Source organism: Peromyscus leucopus, chromosome 2 (assembly GCF_004664715.2).
Source record: "Peromyscus leucopus breed LL Stock chromosome 2, UCI_PerLeu_2.1, whole genome shotgun sequence".
Classification (NCBI taxonomy): domain Eukaryota; kingdom Metazoa; phylum Chordata; class Mammalia; order Rodentia; family Cricetidae; genus Peromyscus; species Peromyscus leucopus.
In genome coordinates, this window is record NC_051064.1 from 91,747,375 (window position 1) to 91,768,421 (window position 21,047).

The following is a 21,047-nucleotide window of genomic DNA, read 5'->3' on the forward strand; positions in this document are numbered from 1 at the left end:
TGCTGCCATCTGGGGGAAGGGAAGTAAATGTACTTAGATTTTTTACTTTATGTGTATCAGAGTTTTCCCTGCATGTATGCAAGTACACTACATGCATGCAGTACCTGTGGAAGCCAAAAGAGGGTGGTGGATCCTCTGGGACTAGAGTTACAGACAGTTGTGAGCTACCATGTGGGTGCCAAGAACTGAACCCACATCCTCTAGAAGATCAGCCACTGTTCTTAACTGCTGAGCTTAACTCCAGCACTGTGATGCACTACTTTTACAGTTTCCTTTTAGTCTGAAGTTGTTTCAAAGTAAAAAGGGGTTGCAATGTGATCAAGTCAGGAGCTGAAGCTGATGGATAAGAGATGAGTGCCCTTGGTGCGGGACTGCCAATGGACACCAAACATGCCATTAAGATTAACCAGGGTTGCCTCCAAGTCTCAAGCATTCTGACAGATGAGTGATAGCTTGGGTATTTATATGAGCTTTATTTACACATTGAATTTATCAGACATGAAAATTACAGCTTTAAAATTAAATAAGAGTTATTAACTTTATTAAAAGTTAAGTAGGTTTCCTTCCCTGTCTAGTTTTATACTCTGGAACATTTGACACATGCAAAGGAAAGATCACAGGCACCTTCTCCACTGTCTGGAGTTAGTTACCATTAACACTGTGTCATGTATGTGCCTTGACTGTCTTCTGCTGATACTTTGGGGAGAGTAAGGTTACAGTCTAGGGAAAGAGAGGGCGTTGTGTGGCATTCATATCAAAACAGGCTTCCCTCAAAAGGCTTGAAATTCTGAACACCAAGAATAGAAACGTTTCTTGTATACTTTCATCCTTATTTTTAGGGAAAGAGTCCATTATATAGTTTTTAGAAAAAAGCTTACTTTGCAAGTATAGTTTTAATTAACAAGTCATAATGTATGTATTTATGGATCATGGTGTGATATTTTGATATATGTGTACAATGTGGAATGATGAAAGCTAGTATTCAACATCTCATTTTTGTAGTGAGATAACTAAATTTACTCTTTTGAAATGTATGCTGTTATTGGCTATACTCACGTTGCTGTACATATCTTACAATTATATTTCTCCTGATATAAACCTCTTACCCTTTCCAACATCCAGTCCTTTTATGTTCTTTATAGTATTTCTATATTCCAAGACAAATAAATGCACTTAGCAAATATTCCATGAACGAGGAATTTCATTCTTAAAGAATGGATGACTGGGTTTTTTGCTGTTGTTTTTCAATGGTTTGTAAATTACTATTCTCTAGATTCTCTGAGTATTCCAAATTTTAACAATAATTTTAAAAATAAAAGAAAAATTAAAATTCTTATTTATTAGCTCTAGTCATTGGTAAATAGAAAACAGGTGGTTTTCTTTTATATGCTAGTCTTTATATACTATGATTATTATTGACAACAGCTCTCTCTTTATAATGTCTTTGTTTTCCTGTAGTTACTTTAACATGCATTTTGCATTATTTAAAATCTTTAATCTTGACTTTCAGAAGAAACTCCCTGAAGCCTGTCAAATCCACTACTGGGGGAACGTTTGTTCTTTGCTTAGCCTCAAGTTCTTTGAAAACTGCTTATTTCAGTTATTTAATTTTGTTTTATTAATACAGCCAGTAGTTGATCTCCTGTTGGGCACATATACCAGTGCATATGAGAAGGGAAAGAAACAAAAGGCCAGGCTGAGTCCTGTGTGTGCACATGGAACTAGGCCAGTGAGGGACATGGACATGCAACCAAGAATCATACAAATGTCTAGTTGCAGCTGAGATGTACCCTATAAAATAATAATCCGTGGTGCTGTACTGGGGAACTACCTTCATTGAAAAGTCAGAGACCTCACTCTGACAGTGGAGACTCTTGTGAGGATGGTCAAAAGGTCACTGGCAGAAGTAGGGTGTTTAGAAGGTGGTGAGAAGCACTCTAGCCAGAGATGACCAAATTTCTAAGTATTAAAAAAAAAATTAATCTCTAGCTTCTCTACCTGTTAAACTCAGTTTCGGTATGTAAACAAACAGACTTGGGGGTAAAATGAGTTGCCCCAAATTCATAGTTAATGAAGGTAAGGACCTGGATGCTGATGCCTGTTTCTAGTCCAATATGTTGTACCCTGTGCAGGGCCGCTCCACCTTGAACTTTAGTGCTTGTGTTCGTTCGTGTTCTCTCTCTCTCTCTCTCTCTCTCTCTCTCTCTCTCTCTCTCTCTCTCTCTCTATCTCTCTCTCTCTCTCCTTTCCTACCCTCTCTCTCTTTCTCTCTCTCTCCTTTCCTACCCTCTCTCTCTTTCTCTCTATCTCCTTCCTTCCTTGTTTCCTTCCTTCCTTCCCTCCTGTCTCAATCTTTGAGACATGGTCTGCCTATGTATCCTTGCCTGTCCTGGAACTCTCTGTAGACAAGGCTGGCCTTGGTGTCTCTGTCCCCAGAGTTACAGGTGTACACCACCACACCCCAATGAACTTTGCTTCTTAATGATTTGTTTCTTTGAAGCAAGGAAATAGACTGGCGAAGATATCATCAGTAAGCCAAGTACTAGTAAAAAATAGCAGTTTCATCATCAAAAAATTTAGTGACCAATTAGAGATCAAGGGCTTGTAACAGTCAAAAATATAACACAGGACTCTTACCTTCGGCAAGAACACACAGAGGATAAATTGGCATCCACAGTGTTTGACTGAGCCATGTCAAGACAGCATAAGATATTCCTATGACTGACAGCATGCTATATGTGTATCTGGAAGGAAACAGGTGGTTCATAAGCATCTTTTGTTGCTGCTGTCTGGGAAATAAGAGAAGGTATCTTCCTACAAATTAAACACTGGAATAAAATTGGCAATATGGGAATTACATGCTTTATTTCCTATAATTTAAGCAAGGACAGGTAAAAATGATATCATGGGATGGGGAACCTATGTCTCCCTGGCTTATCTCATGGGATGGATCATAGATAATTATACAACTGAACAGAACAGGAATGTAGCTCTTTCCTCCTTCCAAGAAATAACAGTTATAAGCTTCCATGATTAATGACTTCAATTTTATTTAAAAGCCAAGCTCATTTTGTGCAGTAACAGCTTCTTGAAAAGATAGACCTATTTGCACATATTGTAAAGGGTGAATTTATTAAAACACAATTCCTAAATTCATATCTGCCATCCTCTGTGTCTACTGCTTTGCCCCATTATACAATCAGAACTGGTCTTGGGAACAGGTTTGGGGTACAGCAGGTTAACTTTAAACCTGCTAGGGGAAAATATTTGATGTACATTTATGTATATGAATAAGTCAGTGGTGTCTACACCTCAGCACACATCAGATTACCCAGATTACCCAGATGACCTGTTGACTCACAGATTACTTTTCCTTTCTTTCCTCTGTATTCAGTTCAGGATCTTAGCCCATGAGATGATACCACTCCCATTCAGGGCAGCTCTCCCTCAGCTGAACTCCGGAATCTCGTAGAAACACCTGCAGATGTGTCTCCTTAATGCCTTAGGCATCCTATTAAGTTCTCAGTATTAACCACACAGTAACTAATAATCCAGCTCAAGTTATCTATTTATTTTCTTTTATTGCTTGTGGTTTTGGTGTCCTGTCTAAGGGTACATTGCCAAATACAACTTCATCTTTTGCATGCAGTATCCAGTTATCCTGTTACTGTTTGTTAAGATGATTCTTTCCCTCATTGAATCTCATGGGATCTTTGTCAAAACTTAACCTAAATTAGAAGAGGTTATCTCTAAACTGTTGAATCTATCCTCTGATTGGTCCATATAGTAGTACCACACACATGATCAGTGTTGCTCTGTAGTAAGTTCTGAATTGAGAAGAGTGAGACCAAGTGTGTTCTTATAAAGGTTTTGGCTCATCTGAGTTCAGGTTTCTATGTGAATTTTAAGATCAGCCTCTCAGTTTCTGCTACAAACCCAATTTGAGACTCTAACAGGGCTTTCAATGACTGCAGATTTGATTTGGGAGTATTGCCACCTTATTGCCACCAATATGGAATTCTCTTCTATTTATCAAGATCTTTATTGTGTAAGGTCTGCTTATTTTTGTTAAATGTATTCCTGCATTCTCCATTTTGTTGAAAGTTATCATAAACGGGATTGTTTCTGTTATTTTCATTTTGATAGTTCACTGAAAATAGATAGAAATACACTGATTTGTATTGGATCTTGTGTTGTACAACTCAGCTAACCTTGTGAATGCCTTTTACATTTTTTTCCTAATTGCTGTGCCTAGAAATCCCAATACAATGTTGAACAGTATCGATATCCTTATTGCATTCTTAGGAGGGATGCATCCCTTTCACATCATTAGTTCACATGGTAGTTGTGGTCTTTCCACGAGTACCTTTAATGGGCTGAGTAAGATTCTTGTTGATTATTTTCTTTAAACAAATTATTTCACATAAATTGTGATGATATTTCCATCCCCATTTTGCAGAAAGAAAAACACTTATCAAAAGAAGAGCCCAGGGGTTTTACTAGTGGTTATGAGGAAAACAAAAGTTTGTCTATGTGTGCTCATAGCAGTATTTTTCATTTCCAAAACGTAGGAATAATACAAATATACATCAACTATGTGGATAACCCAAAAGTAGTATGATGATACAATGGAATATTATTCAGCCACAAAACACCACGAAATAGCATTCCCTGCTACAACACTGTATAAACCTTTTGAACATTATTCCAAGTAAAAAGTAGCTAGTAACAAAAGACCACATATTTGGTGACTCCATTTGTATGAAACACAAAATAGGAAACAAAATTGCTGGCCATGGCAGGCATAGTGGAAAACCCATAGAGATAGTATGAGAATGGTTGCCAAGGCCTGGGGAAGGAGGGAATCAGGAGTGATGTGCACATATGGGTATGGTATTTCTAATGGGTGAAAAAAAATGTTCTTTGGCTGAATAACTGTGATGGTTGTGCATCTTTGAACATACAGAAACTCACCCATTTTATATTTTAAAAAGTTAAATTTGTGGTAGGTAAGGTATATCCCAATAAAATTGTTATTTACAAAAAGTTAAGTGATGCCCAAGATTATAGAGCAAATAAGTAGTGGAGGTGGGTTCCATCCTGCTGTGTCCTCTCTGTCCCCAAATCATTCCATGATAGTTTGCTACCACTTTCAAGATGAAAGTCATGTTGTTCTGTTGAGTCTATGAGAATTGATGCTGAGTTAGACAGAATCATATTCCAATATATCTGAAAGCTGTAGTACCTAGCAAGGAACCAATGCCTTGTATAAATAGGAAGTCACAGGCTACAAAAGTCCTTGTCTAAAATTCTATTTTTAAAACATTAAATAGCTTACTAAGTACACGTACAATCTTTCCTAAAACTCAACCCACTGTTGGGGCTATATTTTTAACTCAGTCAAGTTATTGACAATATAATAAAAACAGATTTACACAATCTCAGCCCAAAAGCCAAGACTCTTTTGGGACTATTCCCGTCTAGATCTTTGGAGCAGCAGTAGTTTCTGGGGATGCCATAAAAGGACTAAGTTAGCCATTGGATCCCACCAGAGTTATGTACAGAAATGTATATGGGGGTACATTATTCCCAGAGAAATGAAGTCCTAATATAAAATATTCCTGAAGTCACAGAAACCAATTGTTGTAGATTGTTTCTCTTTGCTATGATAAAATATTGGCCCAAACCAGCTTAGTGTAAGAAAGACTCCCAGGTCATAATCCATCACTGAAGGAAGTCAGGGCAGGATCTGAAGCAGTGACCAGGAACACTGCTTGCATATTTACTTCCAGGCCCACAGTGGGATGGTCCCACCTCCATAAATTAACAGTCGAGAAAATGCCTCCACAGGCCAATCACATAGAGGCAATTTCTCAGTTGAGGTTCCTCCCCTTCCTAGGTGTCAGATTGACAACTGAAGCTATGACACCAGCTTTGGGTTCTGACAAGTAATGAAAGTCCTGTTTTGCTTATTAAAATAATGCATGTTAGAGCAATGGTAAGTGCCTTACATTAATACATAGATGTGAGGTCATTCCAGGTCAGTATCCTGACAAAGCCTCATTCTGGAAACCTGAGAGTTCAGATTTGCACTTGGAATACCAAGATTGGTTTTCATTTTCCTTGATATATCCATTACGGGAAGCCCTACCTATACATTTCTATTTCAATATAAAACAATTTGCAAAGAGTTGTTTTTCTGTCTCGTTCATAGTAACTAATGTGAGCAGCTACTACTCATTTTTCTAAAGCAATTTTTCCTTGTTTTAACAGATTGATGGATGATTGAGACAGGGTCTCACTAAATAGTCCTGGCTGGCCTTAAATTAACTGTGTAGGCCAGGCTGGTCTTGAACTCACTGAGATCTACCTATCTTTACCTCTGAGATTAAGGGTGTGCGCCACCATACCTGCCATGGCCAGCAATGTTGTTTACTTACCTTACCATATCCAGTAGATTCCAAAAGATGAATAAAACACACACCACATATTTCTCTTGGATTTCCTCTTGACTGGTGATCACCCCAAAAAGAATGACCACTCTCTCCATGAGCTAATAAAAACACATGGAGAAATAGGATCATCTATTAGGCCATTTAGGTAACATTCCAATTTTAAAAACCAGGGCTTTGTTTAAAAGAAATGCCTTAACTTGGAAGTACATTTTCTAAACTACTAACAATGGCTGTCTCTGAAAGAGCTGGGTTCTGGGTAAATTTAATTTCCTGCTTTTTGTTTGTTTGTTTTTCCGTACTTTTCAAATTATATATAATGAAACAAAGATAACAGTTCACCTGAGTCAACATATTGCCTCTCTTCTTGACATATACACATTTTTTGTTCACTTTGGCAAACTTGTACATGAGTGTCCACTACAAATTAGACGGTACAGTGAAATCGATCCTTCCTCCAGAGTTAGTGGTGGGGAAGGTAATTATAGTGCAGTATGTTGAGGAGGGGAGCACAGTTAAGGAAGGGGAGACTTGCTGCTGCTGGAGAAAAGGATGCAGAGAGGTTCATGAAGACGAGCAACGTTTCAGCTGCCTCTTGATGGATGGATTGGACTTGTCAAGTAGAGTGGATATGAGAAAAGGCATCCTAGACACGAACAGCCCACGCAGAAGCAGCAGTTTGACAATGGGAGGTGCCTCGGGGAAGGAGCAAGAGTCACAGAGAGACTGGAGTGGATGGCATGGAGAAGGAAAAATGGGAAAGGAAATTGAAAATGTGTTTGGGGCTGGGTTGTAAAGGGTTTTGAATGACAGGCCAGGAATTTCCATTTTAACCAATAGAGAAGCCACTGTAATTCTTTTCTTTTTGCAGGGCAGTAATATAACCCTAACCCTCATAAGCTAGTGGAAAATGGAAAGAATTTAACACATTCTTGGAATATATGTTATATATGCCAAGTTACAAGCATCTAAAGATCATTGAGAATTCACACATTTTTGGCTTAGCTCCAATTACCAGCCTAAATAAAATACAGTCCTCATTCCCTACAAAGTATAAAGTGCCCTGTGTTATATTAACATAGCCTGTACAGTCTACATTTTTGTGTTTAATAGGGCATTTCTCTTTGCTCTCAATGGTCAAAAGATAGACTTGAGATTGATGGAGCATATTGGTGCCCAAAGAAAAGAAAATATAAAAGGGTTGATTTGTCATTTCTCATAGCCGTCTTTATTTTTTCAAGCTGATCTCTGGGATAATCCACAACAGAATCACGGGCTGTTTGTGTAAAAAAAAAAAAAAAAAAATCCAAGATTTGCCAAGAGCAGAGCACATGATCAGAAATCCACATGTAAAAGCTATGTCAGCGTGTCTATGAATACAGAGGTGAGTCAATGGGCCCTTGCATGGCTAAGGGGAATTAGACATGATTCAAACTTAGTCAGTCTATGGGAGTTATCCACAAGGCTCTTTTCCCTTGGTCAGTTTTTAAGATATAATGATCTGGTTCCTTGATTTAACTTGATTGTGTGTATATGAATTCTTCTAAACTGAAATTTAAATAACTGAATAACCCAACCTGGCTGGCATGACTGCTGGCAGCTTTGGGATGGAAGACTTGAGCATCTCACAAATATTTAGGCACTATCTCATCTTGTATTTGATTAATGCCTAAGACTCAGAGAACCTATGTTTTTGCTAAAAAAAATCTCATAGAATACATAGAAAAATCTCATACAGCGTAGATTTCTAATCTCATGGTTGAGTATTTTAAAACCTAGATTTATAGAATCCCTCTACATAGAACATTCCAATAGTAGCCCAACACCTCTCTCACTTGGATGAAATCGGGGAACCAGAGAATTGAAATGCTCTGACAACACCAAGGGTGAGTAGGAAGCACAAGTCTCCCGGTCACTGGATGTGTAAGCAATCCATGATGTCAGGTGCCCTTTAAATGATGAGGACCGAGGAAAATCTAGCAGTGAGGTTGGGGCTGTATGATGAAACTTTATTAAAATATCAGTGGAGGCTTCGTGGTGCCTTAGAGATAGAAATCAACAGTGCACATGCCTCCAAGTGCCAACCACAGTATGCATATGGACATAGGAAGATTCCTGCCATATGCATTGTTACACAATGTCAACCTAATTCATATCTGATGGTTATTTAACTATGTTCATTGGCACCCCAATAGAGGCATTTAGTTGGAAATATTAAGTTGATAATAGTTAACTATTTTCTGCAAATTTCCAGTTTTTCATTTAATTGCCATAATAACTTTAAGTAGGCATTATTACTATTTATTTCCCTTACCCAAAAGCTTGTGTTTTATTGGGCTAGAATGATTTCCTTCAGGTCTAGAATCAAAATCTAGACTCTTAAGTCCTGTATTCTGAAATGCTAGGACCTTTTCATTTCTGTCACTTTGGGGGCCACTCCAGGACCTAACATCCAGACAATGGTCTGTTCTTTAAAGGAGTTTCTAGATGGCTCAGCAGGTCAAGGCGCTTGCCAGGTAGGCCTAGTTGACCTGAATAAGCAATCCTGGAACCCCCGTAAATGTGTAAAGAGAACAGAGTCCTCAGCCTTATCCTATGATCTCTACATGTGAAGCCTGCACATAATTTTTTAAATTAAAAAAATGACTAAAGTTATGTTGTTAAATAACAAGGTACTTTATTAAAATGAAGGGTTTCTTGCCTAAACATGGGTGCTCAAACAAGAAACTCTAAATAGACTCAGTGGTCCACACACAGGTAGGCCTAGTTGACCTGAATAAGCAATCCTGGAACCCCCGTAAATGTGTAAAGAGAACAGAGTCCTCAGCCTTATCCTATGATCTCTACATGTGAAGCCTGCACATAATTTTTTAAATTAAAAAAATGACTAAAGTTATGTTGTTAAATAACAAGGTACTTTATTAAAATGAAGGGTTTCTTGCCTAAACATGGGTGCTCAAACAAGAAACTCTAAATAGACTCAGTGGTCCACACACAAAAGAAGGCATGAAGGTGGGGGTGGGGATTGTTGAGAAGCTTCTAGCAGGAGGGGGAGGGATCATGAAAATGGCCAGAATTCATTAAGAAACGTATGAAACTTCAAACAATATTTTTTTAATTTAAGAAATAGGAAAAAGGACGGGGCAAAAGCAGCATCCCAACTGTAGGAAGAATTTCTCAACTCTTAATAAGTTTCAGGTCTCAAATTATTATTTTGCCAAAATTGTAACTATTTCAAATCCTATCAACATTTTTAAAAACCACAAAACACATTTTTATGTGCATGTATACATGTTAGAATGTGAGGAGATATGTAGATATGGTTTTTTTTTGCTTTGTTTTGTTTTTCGAGACAGGGTTTCTCTGAGTAGTTTTGCGCCTTTCCTGGAGCTCACTTGGTAGCCCAGGCTGGCCTCGAACTCACAGAGATCCGCCTGGCTCTGCCTCCCGAGTGCTGGGATTAAAGGCGTGCGCCACCACCGCCCGGCAGATATGTAGATATGTATACACATGTGTGTGGAGGCCAGATGCTGATGTCCAGTGTCGTCTTCTATCACTGTTCACTGTATTTTTTTTTTAAGACAAGTCTTTTCACTGAACCCAGAGCTCACTGATTCATCAATATCAGCTGGTCACAGTAAGATCCAGGGGTCCCCCTTCCTCCACCTGCCCAGCACTGGGGTTAAAGGTGGATGCTACCACACCTGCCTTACTATAAATGTTAACTAACTGTGGGGTAGGAGGGTGATGTGTGATGTGTGTGATGTCAATACCACGGTACGCATGTAGTCAGAGGACAACTTTTGGGAGTTGGTTCTCTCTCTACTTTTAAGTGGGTCCCAGGGGATTGAACCCAGCTTTCCAGATTTGTGGCCCAAGCACTTTACTCGCTGGCAATCTCTCTTGCTAAAGAAGTAAGCTCTTTAAAAATATTTAAAAAAAAAAAACATTTATTTATTTATCCATGGAATGTATGTGGAGTGTTGACTCAGAACATCCAGGAGGTTCTTGTTTTAATGTCTAGTTTTGAAAAAGAAACTCCATTAAGGACCAGATCATTGTCTGGATGTTAGTTTTGGAGTGGCCAGCAAAGTGACAAAAAATGAAAGATCTCAGTGTTTCAGAACATGGTATTTAGAGTCACACTGTCCAGATTTCAATTCTAGAGCTGTGGGGAGTATTGTTTGCAGGACATTTTTCTGCAGAGATAATGAAGACTCAGTGGGCTTTTAAAAGCCATTCTGCGTTTGTAAAAATACGCCATGAAGATAGCTTTTTGCCTATCCAGTGAAGAACTCTATGGATTAAATAACAAGACCTAAAGACCCTAACGTTCCCACAGAGTGAACTGTGTGTATAGTTCACTCCCCAAAAGCTTCCAGCTTTGGACACTTACCACTCGAAACATTAGCAGCTTTATCTCTAGTAACAAAAGTCTATTCTAAAAGCCTACAGGGAGAGAAATCTGTGAGATTTTTAGGCAAAGTTCAGTGATGACTTTGTCTAACAGTGAAACTTAGCTGCTTCATATCCTAAAGAAATCACTGGAAGCCACTGTCTTCTCACACAGGAGCTAGACACTCTCCTTTGAGATGCCTTCATGTATTCTCCCAAGGGGCTGCGACAAGAGCTCTCCTTGCCCTTAATATGAACGGGAGACAGAGCTGATGGCATTGGTTCATACAGAAGTATTTCCAGATAGTATGATTTGTAGATCTTTTTTAAAATTGGATAAATGTGCTTAAGACATGTGTAGCAATGTTCATGGTGATTGATGGGGGGCAGGATATGGTATTGAACCACTTGAAGTCAGCTAAACTCTATTCCTCTGAGAGTTTCCTATAAGGTGTACCTATCAAACGCTGTGGTACAAAGGTTCATCTGGGGTTGTTCCCCCTTTCTCTAAATAAAATGTCAAGTTTTTATCCAGAAAAGCTTTCGAGGTATCTGCAAAGCTGAAGACTGAACAAAACCTTCAAAGTCAACCTTTCAGGAGTGGCCATATTCCATTCTACAAAAGTCAAGTTTTAGTCTTCTTTAAAGAAGTCTATCAAAATCAACTAGTCCCCATTTAACTCCTTTTTAACTAATGCAACGAATATGCAAGTTTGTTTGGAAAGAAAGGGCTAGGAAGGGAAACCACCTAGCTTTCATTTGTACTGTCGTTTTGAACGTGCTTCTTTTGTATCTTCTGAGGTTTCCCACTTGAGACCAAGAATATCAAAGTTTGATATATTTCTGTATATAATTTAAGTGATATATAATTGGTATAAGCAATAAGCCTATAAACAGCTTTTTGTGTTACAGTCTTGGATTTTTTCCTCCTAATAAATAAATAAATAAAGTATAGATGTCTGTTAAATACCTACTGTCTTATAGTGTATGTTTTCTCTGCTGTTTTTGTTTTAGCAATTGCGTATAATTTTAAAAATTATAGTTTATTGCTTGTTGTCAGATATGTGAGTGTAAAACATTTAATAACTCAGAACAATGAACAAGCCCACATCTACCCTCATTTCCCTCTGCACCAGCTCTCACCAGATGTTACATTAGTTGTTCAACTAGCTATTTCTAATCCATTGTTCATGCTAGCTGGAGTTAGTTTTCTTGACATTTTGGAAAATCTGTTCTCAAAAGACCACACTCTATTGTGGCTTTGCAACCCCATGAAGGTAATACCATAACAACATCACAACTCTATAGACATGGCTTTTTTCCCCTTTGAAGCAGCAGAACATGATGCCTGTTTACAACCATAATAACTGTAAGTAACTCAGCTGCTTTAAGCACCATCTCTTCATTTAAAAATGGGGAAATAGGAACACCACAAATGATTACACAACCTAAGGCTTTGTTATGTTATTTTTAAGCAGAATACTCGGGGTTGTCTGATAATGAAGAAATTCTAATTGTCTGCAGAACTTTCATAAGGAAAGATACCAAATGTGAAACCTTACCTATGAGACCTGAATAAAGCTTTTCCAATGCCATTCTCTTTCTGAGAACAAATGCAATAAAAACAACAGAGGAGAGATACAACTTCAAGTAAGAGAGAAAGCGAGACAGGCACATCAAAAGGGCTGTGTTCATGTCTAGGTTGGTCATAGCCCGGGAGGTTCATCCTCATTCCTGGCACCCTCATCCCTGCTTGTCCTCCCCAGGACTGAAGACTTCAAGGTCATTGTGCTCCATTAGCACTGGATTTAGCGAAATCATTTTTTAATAAATTAAATGCATGTGTATATGTTACATGCGTTGGTTCTTTGCTTTCAGTGATGGTTCTATATGCCATTTGAGATTTAATTATTGGTGATTAAAAACCACATTTGAATGTTCTGGAATTTGTACACCTCTAAGAAATCAGATGTCTCAATTCTACAGTAATTTTGATTATTAGGCAAGTCTAAGTAATTTTTGTCAAGCAAACAATCTGTGTACATTTATTTCAAGCTCTCTCTCAAGTCTCCTTCCTGACTAGGTCTAGGACCACAGTGTGCAATAACAACAGCCATACTAACACAACCTTTTGTGTTAGTTAGTTCAAAACTAACACAAGTTTTGAAAATGCTGTGTTACCAAGAAATTAGTAATAGCCAACTTAGCCTAAAAAACTAAAAAGCCCTTTAGGGAAGAGTGAAAGTGATAACATGACTCAGATTTTATATGAGCTTGATACAGCTCCTAGTGAATAATTCCATGTGATGGATACAGATTTCATGTCTTCTGAGTTGTTAGTTCTGCTCTCTAGAATTAGCATTCTGATGTACACATTTTGGCATTTTCAAAGTACAGGAGACCCACTAGGTCAGGAATACCAATAGATCTTGTTTCTAAATTAATCACTGCTTCTGTGATTGATCTGTTCCCCTTTTTAGTTTGTAAAGTGACATGTTTAGGAGATTCTATGTAGCTCTTAGCTGGTTAATTTTAATGTAACTATTGTACATTATTACCCTCCTTTTTAACATTTGATATTTCAACACTTAAAATGTCTTCATTCTAAGCCGGGCGGTGGTGGTGCATGCCTTTAATCCCAGCACTCGGGAGGCAGAGGCAGGCGGATCTCTGTGAGTTCGAGGCCAGCCTGGGCTACCAAGTGAGTTCCAGGAAAAGGCGCAAAGCTACACAGAGAAACCCTGTCCTCGAAAAACCAAAAAAAAAAAAAAAAAAAAAAAAAAAAAAAAAAGTCTTCATTCTAATGAATAGTACTTCTCTATTTTTGTTTACTAAGTAAAATTAAATCTACCACATACTTTTTAAAACATTTTATGTGTGTATGTGCACACATGCCCCCACACTCATGTGCTTCAGTGCATGTGTGGAGGTCAGAGGACAACTTATAGGAGATGATTTTTTCCCTTTATAATGTGAGCTCCAGAGATCAAGCTTAGGTCCTCATGCTTGGCAGCAAAATTACCCAGCTATCTCTCTGACCCATTTTTACTGTCCCCATCCATAAATACTTTTAATATTTGTAATTCATGAGGATTATACCATTATTTGCATCTTTTACATTTTCATGATATTTCAAGCAAATTAACACACGGAGCTATATAATAAGTCTTAAGCTCTATGTTTACATTCTAAGTGCTTTGCTGGGTATTTAAATATATTAAGATTCTGATATTTTAGGAAATAGTTTGTTTTTCAATTTCTGTTGAGGATATCTAAAATTATGCTCATTGAGATGGCTATTCCAAATCCTGTAGTTTTAATGTATATCCATGTAGTCACCTAATCATTATTTTGTCTTTCTCATGGAAAACATCATTTTTAATTAATTTTTTTTTGTCTTAATTAAACAATGATTTCCTATGTGGAGTGTCTACCAGTAGTAAATTCCCAACTTCTGTCAATCTGCCTTTAAAACAAGCACCATCGTTTTGGTTTTTAATCCTCTATTCTTTCCCATCACTGTGGAGGTATAACCCCACAGTGGTCAGTAGAAGAGGCAGACCTCAAACCCACGTCTGAGCCTTTCCACTGTCTTATCTATTTCAGAAGGAGATACCTGGAGAGTGGTCAATGGCTATGGAATCTCCAAGACAGGATCCATGCAGTACACGGACTGGCCAGTGGCATTTCCCAAACACTACCAATGGACCACACTAACTGCTGTGGTTTAGGAAGGGAATCCTATGAAGGAATCCTGCCATAAAGTCACTAGGGACGATAAATAAGATAAACTCAAAAATTAAAGAGACTGTAATAATAGCATGATTAAACTTACCTGCAAAAACCTTGGGAAAAGATGGTTTGACTCAATGCCAATATAAATGTGCAGCAGCTCCAGGAGGGAAATGGATTGGCAAACCCGCATAACCAGCCCGATAGCATAAAATGTGTCAACCATTGAATCTGTGTCAGTGAGTGACAAATAAAGACACGGTGAGTCAAAACTGCATCAGAGCGTACATTTGCGGAGTACTGCAAAATACAGCTGAGATGAATTTCTTTATTGTATGTGCAAAAAAAAAAAAATCACTAAATAAGCTACTAAGTTGTAGCAATGAGATGCATCCCTACCAAGTACTGTGGCACTTATAGGAAGCACATAGAGAAAGTATGTAAAGTTCTTTTTAATTGGTCCTCTTCCAAAAAGAATTGAAACTTACAAAGTCTTCACAGCCAGAGTTGTATTTTTTCCCAGTATATGAGATCCCCATGCTATTCCCACACACATGTAATCAGACAGAATCTAAACCCCTGGTGTGTAGATATTTTGGGGTAAGCTCACTAAAAAAATCTGCTGTGCTCAGCTTTTTCATTGACAAAAAAAAAAAGGAATAGAAAACTGATTCAGAGAAATTCTATGGAAATGACACTGTTGATGCTGTGATGTCAGACACCAGGTCTGCCTGCACTTGAGGCTGACATACCTCGCACTAGTGACTTTGGATTTGTTTTAAGCACTGAACTTTGGAGTTGGCAGTGTGAGAGTATATAACTCAGATGTTCCCGAGAGGGAACTGAAATAGAAGGGAACTGATGGCCCTCTAAAGACAAACTTGTTGCTTTAAGATCTTAAAATCCTGCCACATCTGGAGACTTCTGCTGGTAAGTTTTCTATTTTTACTGCTTCCCGTTGTTTGCATGATTATAATTGACCAGGCACTGGGGTTTATCCTCTTGCTGTCTCTATAAGGCATGGATGCTGTCATCATCATGCCCCTCTCAGAGACGATTCCCGACACACCAAGAGCCCACAGTCCTACCCACCACCTGGACCATTACACAACCCTGACAGAAGAAGGTAGTAGGGTCACGCAAGTTCACTGCCTAGGGCAGTGGTTCTCAACCTGGGGGTCGAACACCCCTTTCACAGGGGTTGCATATCAGATACCCTGCACATTAGATATTTACATTACAATTCACAACAGCAGCAAAATTACAGTTATGAAGTAGCAACGAAATTTTATGGTTGTGGGTCACCACAACGTGAGGAACTGTATGAAAGGGTGGCAGCATTGGGAAGGTTGAGAACCACTGGCCAAGGAAATGGAACTGGTCTATTCCAGCATTCTCAGTCTCCCTTTCAAAGGAACAAATCACTTATGTTTCTCTAATCATCCATAGCTGCTACAATTACAGTGGTGTATCATAAAGATATTGACGGCTAAAGCCACGTCCCACAATGGGGGCCGTATTAGAATTCTTGCTTGGGGCACAGGAGGTGAGTGGACTGCAGTTTGCCCACACAGCCTCACCTAACCTACCGAAGTGATGGCTTCCCACCACTTGTATGGCAGCTTCCTTCTGCCTGACAACTCATGGTGGGCGTAGCTAACACTCAAGCCTTCTTCTGCTGTAGCTCAGAGACTAACAAGGCAAGAACTGTGTGCCTTTTCAGTAAGACTGAGAAACATAAAATGGTTTGCGACAGCCCAGGAGATGGGTTTCCTTGTGATACACGGCTCTCAGTTGATGGACTCAGCATGGTTTTTTCCAGTCATGCTCGTGTTTGTTTTTAGCCAAACTAGCAGTTGTTCAAACTGTCGAGTCACCAAACAGTTGTAAACTGTGATGGCACTTACTCATGTGGGGATGGGACACAGAGGGAATGGTGTTTTGATAGTCACTTGGTGATTCATTCTTTAACAATCTGAAATGAATAGTTGAAAGAAACAGCTTGACTTTTTAGGAAACTGAAGGAAGCTTATGATTCAGGTCATCAATGCCAACTCCACATAGGTGGCCGTCACCAGTGTGCTGTGTCACGGACATATCACTAAAGGGATCCAACAGGGGCGTGGCGGATACAACGTTTGTCATTCAGTTACTGGTAATCCTCAGCTACCCTAAACCCGGGGAATTAAAATCAATAGAAGGATTTCATTAATTTCTCATTGCTTTGCACAGAATGTCAGGCTGGAATTTACAGAGTCCTCAAAATGTGTTACATTTGCCTGTTTGGTACAGGACCAAAAAGAAACATCCCAAAGATACTGCTTTGCTTTCAAAGTAAATTGCCTGCTCTAGGACAAGACACATCCTTTCCTCCTCACCTTCTGCCTGCTACAAAAAGGTTTCAGGTTGAAATAATAAAGTATGGTTATGGAAAAACAAAGTCTAGAGAAGTGAATGATGCCAGGTGTGCTGCACAGAAATTCAAAATTAAAATCAGCAGGACGAGATGAGAACAAGGAATAAAAGTTAGAAATCAAAACTGTTTAAGAGTTTTACCGGGCTGGAGAGATGGCTCAGAGGTTAAGAGTACCGGACTGCTCTTCCAGAGGTCCTGAGTTCAATTCCCAGCACCCACGTGGTGGCTAACAACCATCTGTAATGAGATCTGGCACCCTCTTCTGTATACATAATAAATAAATAAATCTTTTTTTAAAAAAAAAAGAGTTTTACCTTTTCCAAAGGAGAAGAATCTGGCTGTCATATTTGTCAGTATCCATGAGTGGCCACAGAACTGGACTAGGTAATAGATGAAAAGATACACATTCTTTCTATACCTACGAACACAGGGAAACGCCATTAAACAGGTCTTTTAATGCATCAGTCAAACGAGCAAGCGGAAGAAAAGTTCCATGTCAGAGTTCTGTATCAGGGTCTTTCACTGTGTTGGCCCTCCAAACCCATTAAAGTTTGACGGGACGTTATTTAATATGAGCATATTGATTGAGATTGCTGAAAACCAAAGACAGTTGTTTTACAAACTTCATTTCCATCTTGGATAAAATTCTAACCTTGTTTCTCTAACACTTACTGTCACTAAAAAGATAGCTTTGGAATTCGAAGTGACAGGGAAGGATGCAAAAGGACTGATTTGAGCAGCTTGCAGCCCAGTTCCATAGGCTTGTTAAATGATCAGAGGGGCGTGGTCACAACTGGGCGACTCAGTAATTGGACACACCTGACTTTCGAGTACCTTGGGATTGGGTTACTCTCTTCTCGCCACCGCCTCCTGTTATACTTTACCAGAGAAGCCAGTTCCCTTCAGCAGACACACATAGAAAGCAGTTTAGTTGCTCAAGCCAGGGCGGGAAAAAAAGGAAGTCAAGCTGAGTGCAAAAAAATGTGTTGTAGGTTGCTGGGGAGATGACTAAGAGAAGATTGACAGATCCTTGGTCCCAGGGAGTTCCAAGAGGCGGTGTTTGAAGGGCTCCCTGGTGTGCAGAAGGACTGCTGGAGTGGCCTTGTCAGCCTAAACAAGAGCTGCTCTTAGCTGGAGATGGGAAACCTCTGAGAAACAAGGTATATAAACTGGGAAGCCGAATCTCTGGAGTAGTCAACAGATGACCAAAACTGCTAAAGGGATTAGGAAGGAAAACGCCAACCCAACCAGAATCACCTGGCTGTAAACACACACCCCGGGCGCTTAGTTTGCCTGGAATCCCTCCTGTGTGGGCGCTGCTGCCACTGGACGCTCTGAAAATCACCCTGCGCCGGAGTCTAGAGCGCAGCGGGGACGAGGAGGAAGGGAAGAGCCAGTGGGAATGCACAAAGAGAAGAGGTGGCCAGGCTGCTTGTCCTTCCATTTCCTCATCTCCAAATAAAAATTTTTTAAAAAAGAGGGAAACGGGAGCCTCCTTCCTGAGTTTATGGAGAAAGTGCGATCCGCTAGCACCAGCAGTAAATGTTGAGCAGAGTCAGGGGCGTCACCCATGAGTGGAAGCCGGTGAGTGGGCTTCTTCCCAGTGCCCTGTCCCCTCCCTCCCCGCCGCCCCGCGCCCTACCTGGGCTGCAGCCAGGTGGGCAGCACCGAGGGCCCCATGGGCCACAGTCTGCACCTCCAGCGCCTCCGGGAAGCAGCGGGACCCGGCAGGGAAGGCAGGAGGGGCGGTCCCCGGGCTGCGCACGGAAGGGCGGGGCTTCAACACACTCAGCAAGTTTTTCTGTTGTTGTTGTGTTATTGTTAAAGGTCGTAAGATGGGCAGGAGATGAAAGCCAAGTACCTGCCATGCTGTTCTAGTATAGCTGGCTGGGACACGGAGAGTACGCGGAATGAACAAGCACACCGTCATCCCAGGTTTACCAAACTCACCACAGGCTCCTAATGTGTGGGTGGAGACCGTCAGGAAAGCTTGACAGCTCCAACTAGCCTCCAGGGTGCACGGATCCCACAGGGTGGCCTGACCTTCTCTTAGAAACCCTAGGAGAATGCACAGAAGCACAGGAGAATGCCAGGGAAGCTGGCGGCACTCAGCCTAACACTTTCTCAAACAGGGGTCAGAGCCCCCCAGAAGTCCATCCCTGACACCCAGAGCCCTGATGTGCACAAATGCACGTTATCCGTCTTTCGTTAATGTTGTCCATGGCCAACACTCCTGCATGCCGTTTCCTAGTTTCTTGGGGCAATGGCATCCTCCCCTCCTCCTCACCTTCATGGGTTTGTGAAGGTCGGGAGCATCTTCCAGTTACTCTGTTTTTTACCAGAAAAGGGGAGTTTTTTTTCCCAAAACAACAACCCAAATAGGTGGGCCAGTTACATACAGTTACTGGAGTAGGAAGGTAGATCTTACCAAAAAAGGAAGTTGTGGCTTTAAGAAATATTGTCACTCACCACAGGTCACACAGCTGATAAACAGCAGAGTTAGAAATCGGAGTCAGCAAATTTTCTTCTTGTGCCACGGTTTCCTTCCTCATAGCTGCCACTGGGTCTGCCTCTTGAAGTGTCCTACTATTCTATGGCCTCGGCCAGGGGCAAGCTCTCCTGCAGCCTCAGTCACTTCTCAAAGCCATTGTCGGTGGTTTCGCTGTCTGCTCTTACATCTTTATTCCCTCCTATACACTGACTTTCATGGCTGTTTAAGAACATATTCATGGCACATGTGGTGGTTAACACCTGTAATCCCAGCATTCCAGAAGCTGAGGCAGGAAGACGATGACAAGCTCAAGATCAGCCTGGACTGCATAATGAGTGCCAGGGCAGCTGGGTACAAAGGAAGACCATTTTTTGGGGGGGTGGGGGGGGGAGTGGAGGTACATTTTCAAATCTAGGGTTCCAAATTCACTTTTTCAACACCCTCCCTCACACCCCCCACAACCCATACCTTCTGCTATCATCATCCAGGGCCCTCTCTCATCCTCCATCACCCCCTTACTCCATGCACCTTACAGTTTGGCCTCCCAACCGTCCTGAAAATGCCCTCAGGGTTCCCTGAGTCCCCATACTGTCCCTCAGTCTTTGCTTATAGGAAGTGAGCATCTGAGCTAAAGGTCACACTGATACCCAAGCAAACACAGGCGAGTAACTGTTTCCAGAGCCTTCTGTGCCCAAGCCAGAAGTGAGATGGGAGTTTCTGGATGGACTGAGCTGGCCGGGCAGGAAGTCTGCCAGAGAAGAGATCCTTTATCAGCAAACACTTCTTCATCCTCCCCTCCCTCCTCCAGTTCTGCATACAGCTCTGACTTCTTTGAAAACCTCCTCCCTCTGCTCCCTCAGAGGCCTGCCCTTGGTCAGCTTTTCTGTTCATCTCACTGCCCTTTAGCAGAGACAACCACTGTGCATGGCTTCAGCCCCTACAGACTTTCCCATTTTGCTTTCCTACAGACTTTCCCATTTTGCTTTCCTACAGACTTTCCCATTTTTCTTTCCTACAGACTTTCCCATTTTGCTTTCACTCTTCTGAATACCAGCTCTGGCTTTGGAACAGATTCTGGATATTTCATTGTGAAAGTCTTACCATTACTTCCAGTTGGAACTGTTTAAAATATCCTTACCACCTTTCTTCCTAGACCATTGCCTAATTTCCCATAGGGAGGCCACCATTCTAACAGCTACTTCCATTTAATACTTGCATGTCCTTATCTCCCCATCTAGTCCAGTCCTATCGATTGCAGCTACTGCTAACTTCCCATATTCATTCACACTCTCGAGTCCCAGTGTGCAGTAAAGCCAGCCACTCTCAACCCAGTCTGCATCATCGCCACATCAACCTCCTGGATCATCACTTGATCACTTGGCTCACACCCTTCTGATGCATCAAAGATTCCATTTTAGTGGCAGCTGAAAAACAGGCCAAGGAACCAACAAAACTAACAACAACAAGATCTTTCTAGTCTAGCAGGGAATCTGCTGTGGGATGATCCTTCTGTACACTGTGAATGTGTGTTGCTCTCATTGGTTAAGAATAAAGCTGTTTG

At 40.6% G+C, this 21,047-nt stretch overlaps 1 protein-coding gene across 3 annotated transcripts in view; it reads right to left on the reverse strand.

Moving 5' to 3' along the window:
- The window catches only part of Hacd4 (3-hydroxyacyl-CoA dehydratase 4), a 28,756-nt gene extending 9,816 nt beyond the window's left edge, over positions 1-18,940 (reverse strand). Inside the window, exons 1-5 of one of the 3 annotated variants that reach the window (XM_028859775.2) lie at positions 18,638-18,742; positions 17,310-17,413; positions 14,683-14,810; positions 6,441-6,553; positions 2,638-2,744 (exon numbers count right to left, since the gene is read on the reverse strand). In XM_028859775.2, the coding sequence (XP_028715608.1) occupies positions 2,638-2,744; positions 6,441-6,553; positions 14,683-14,810; positions 17,310-17,413; positions 18,638-18,675 (490 nt within the window). In that variant the 5' untranslated portion in view covers positions 18,676-18,742. Of the gene's footprint in view, positions 1-2,637; positions 2,745-6,440; positions 6,554-14,682; positions 14,811-17,309; positions 17,414-18,637 lie in introns of all 3 variants that reach the window. The other 2 variants (XM_037202701.1, XM_037202703.1) reach the window with 2 other exon arrangements.
- Between the last annotated feature and the right edge of the window lie 2,107 nt (positions 18,941-21,047).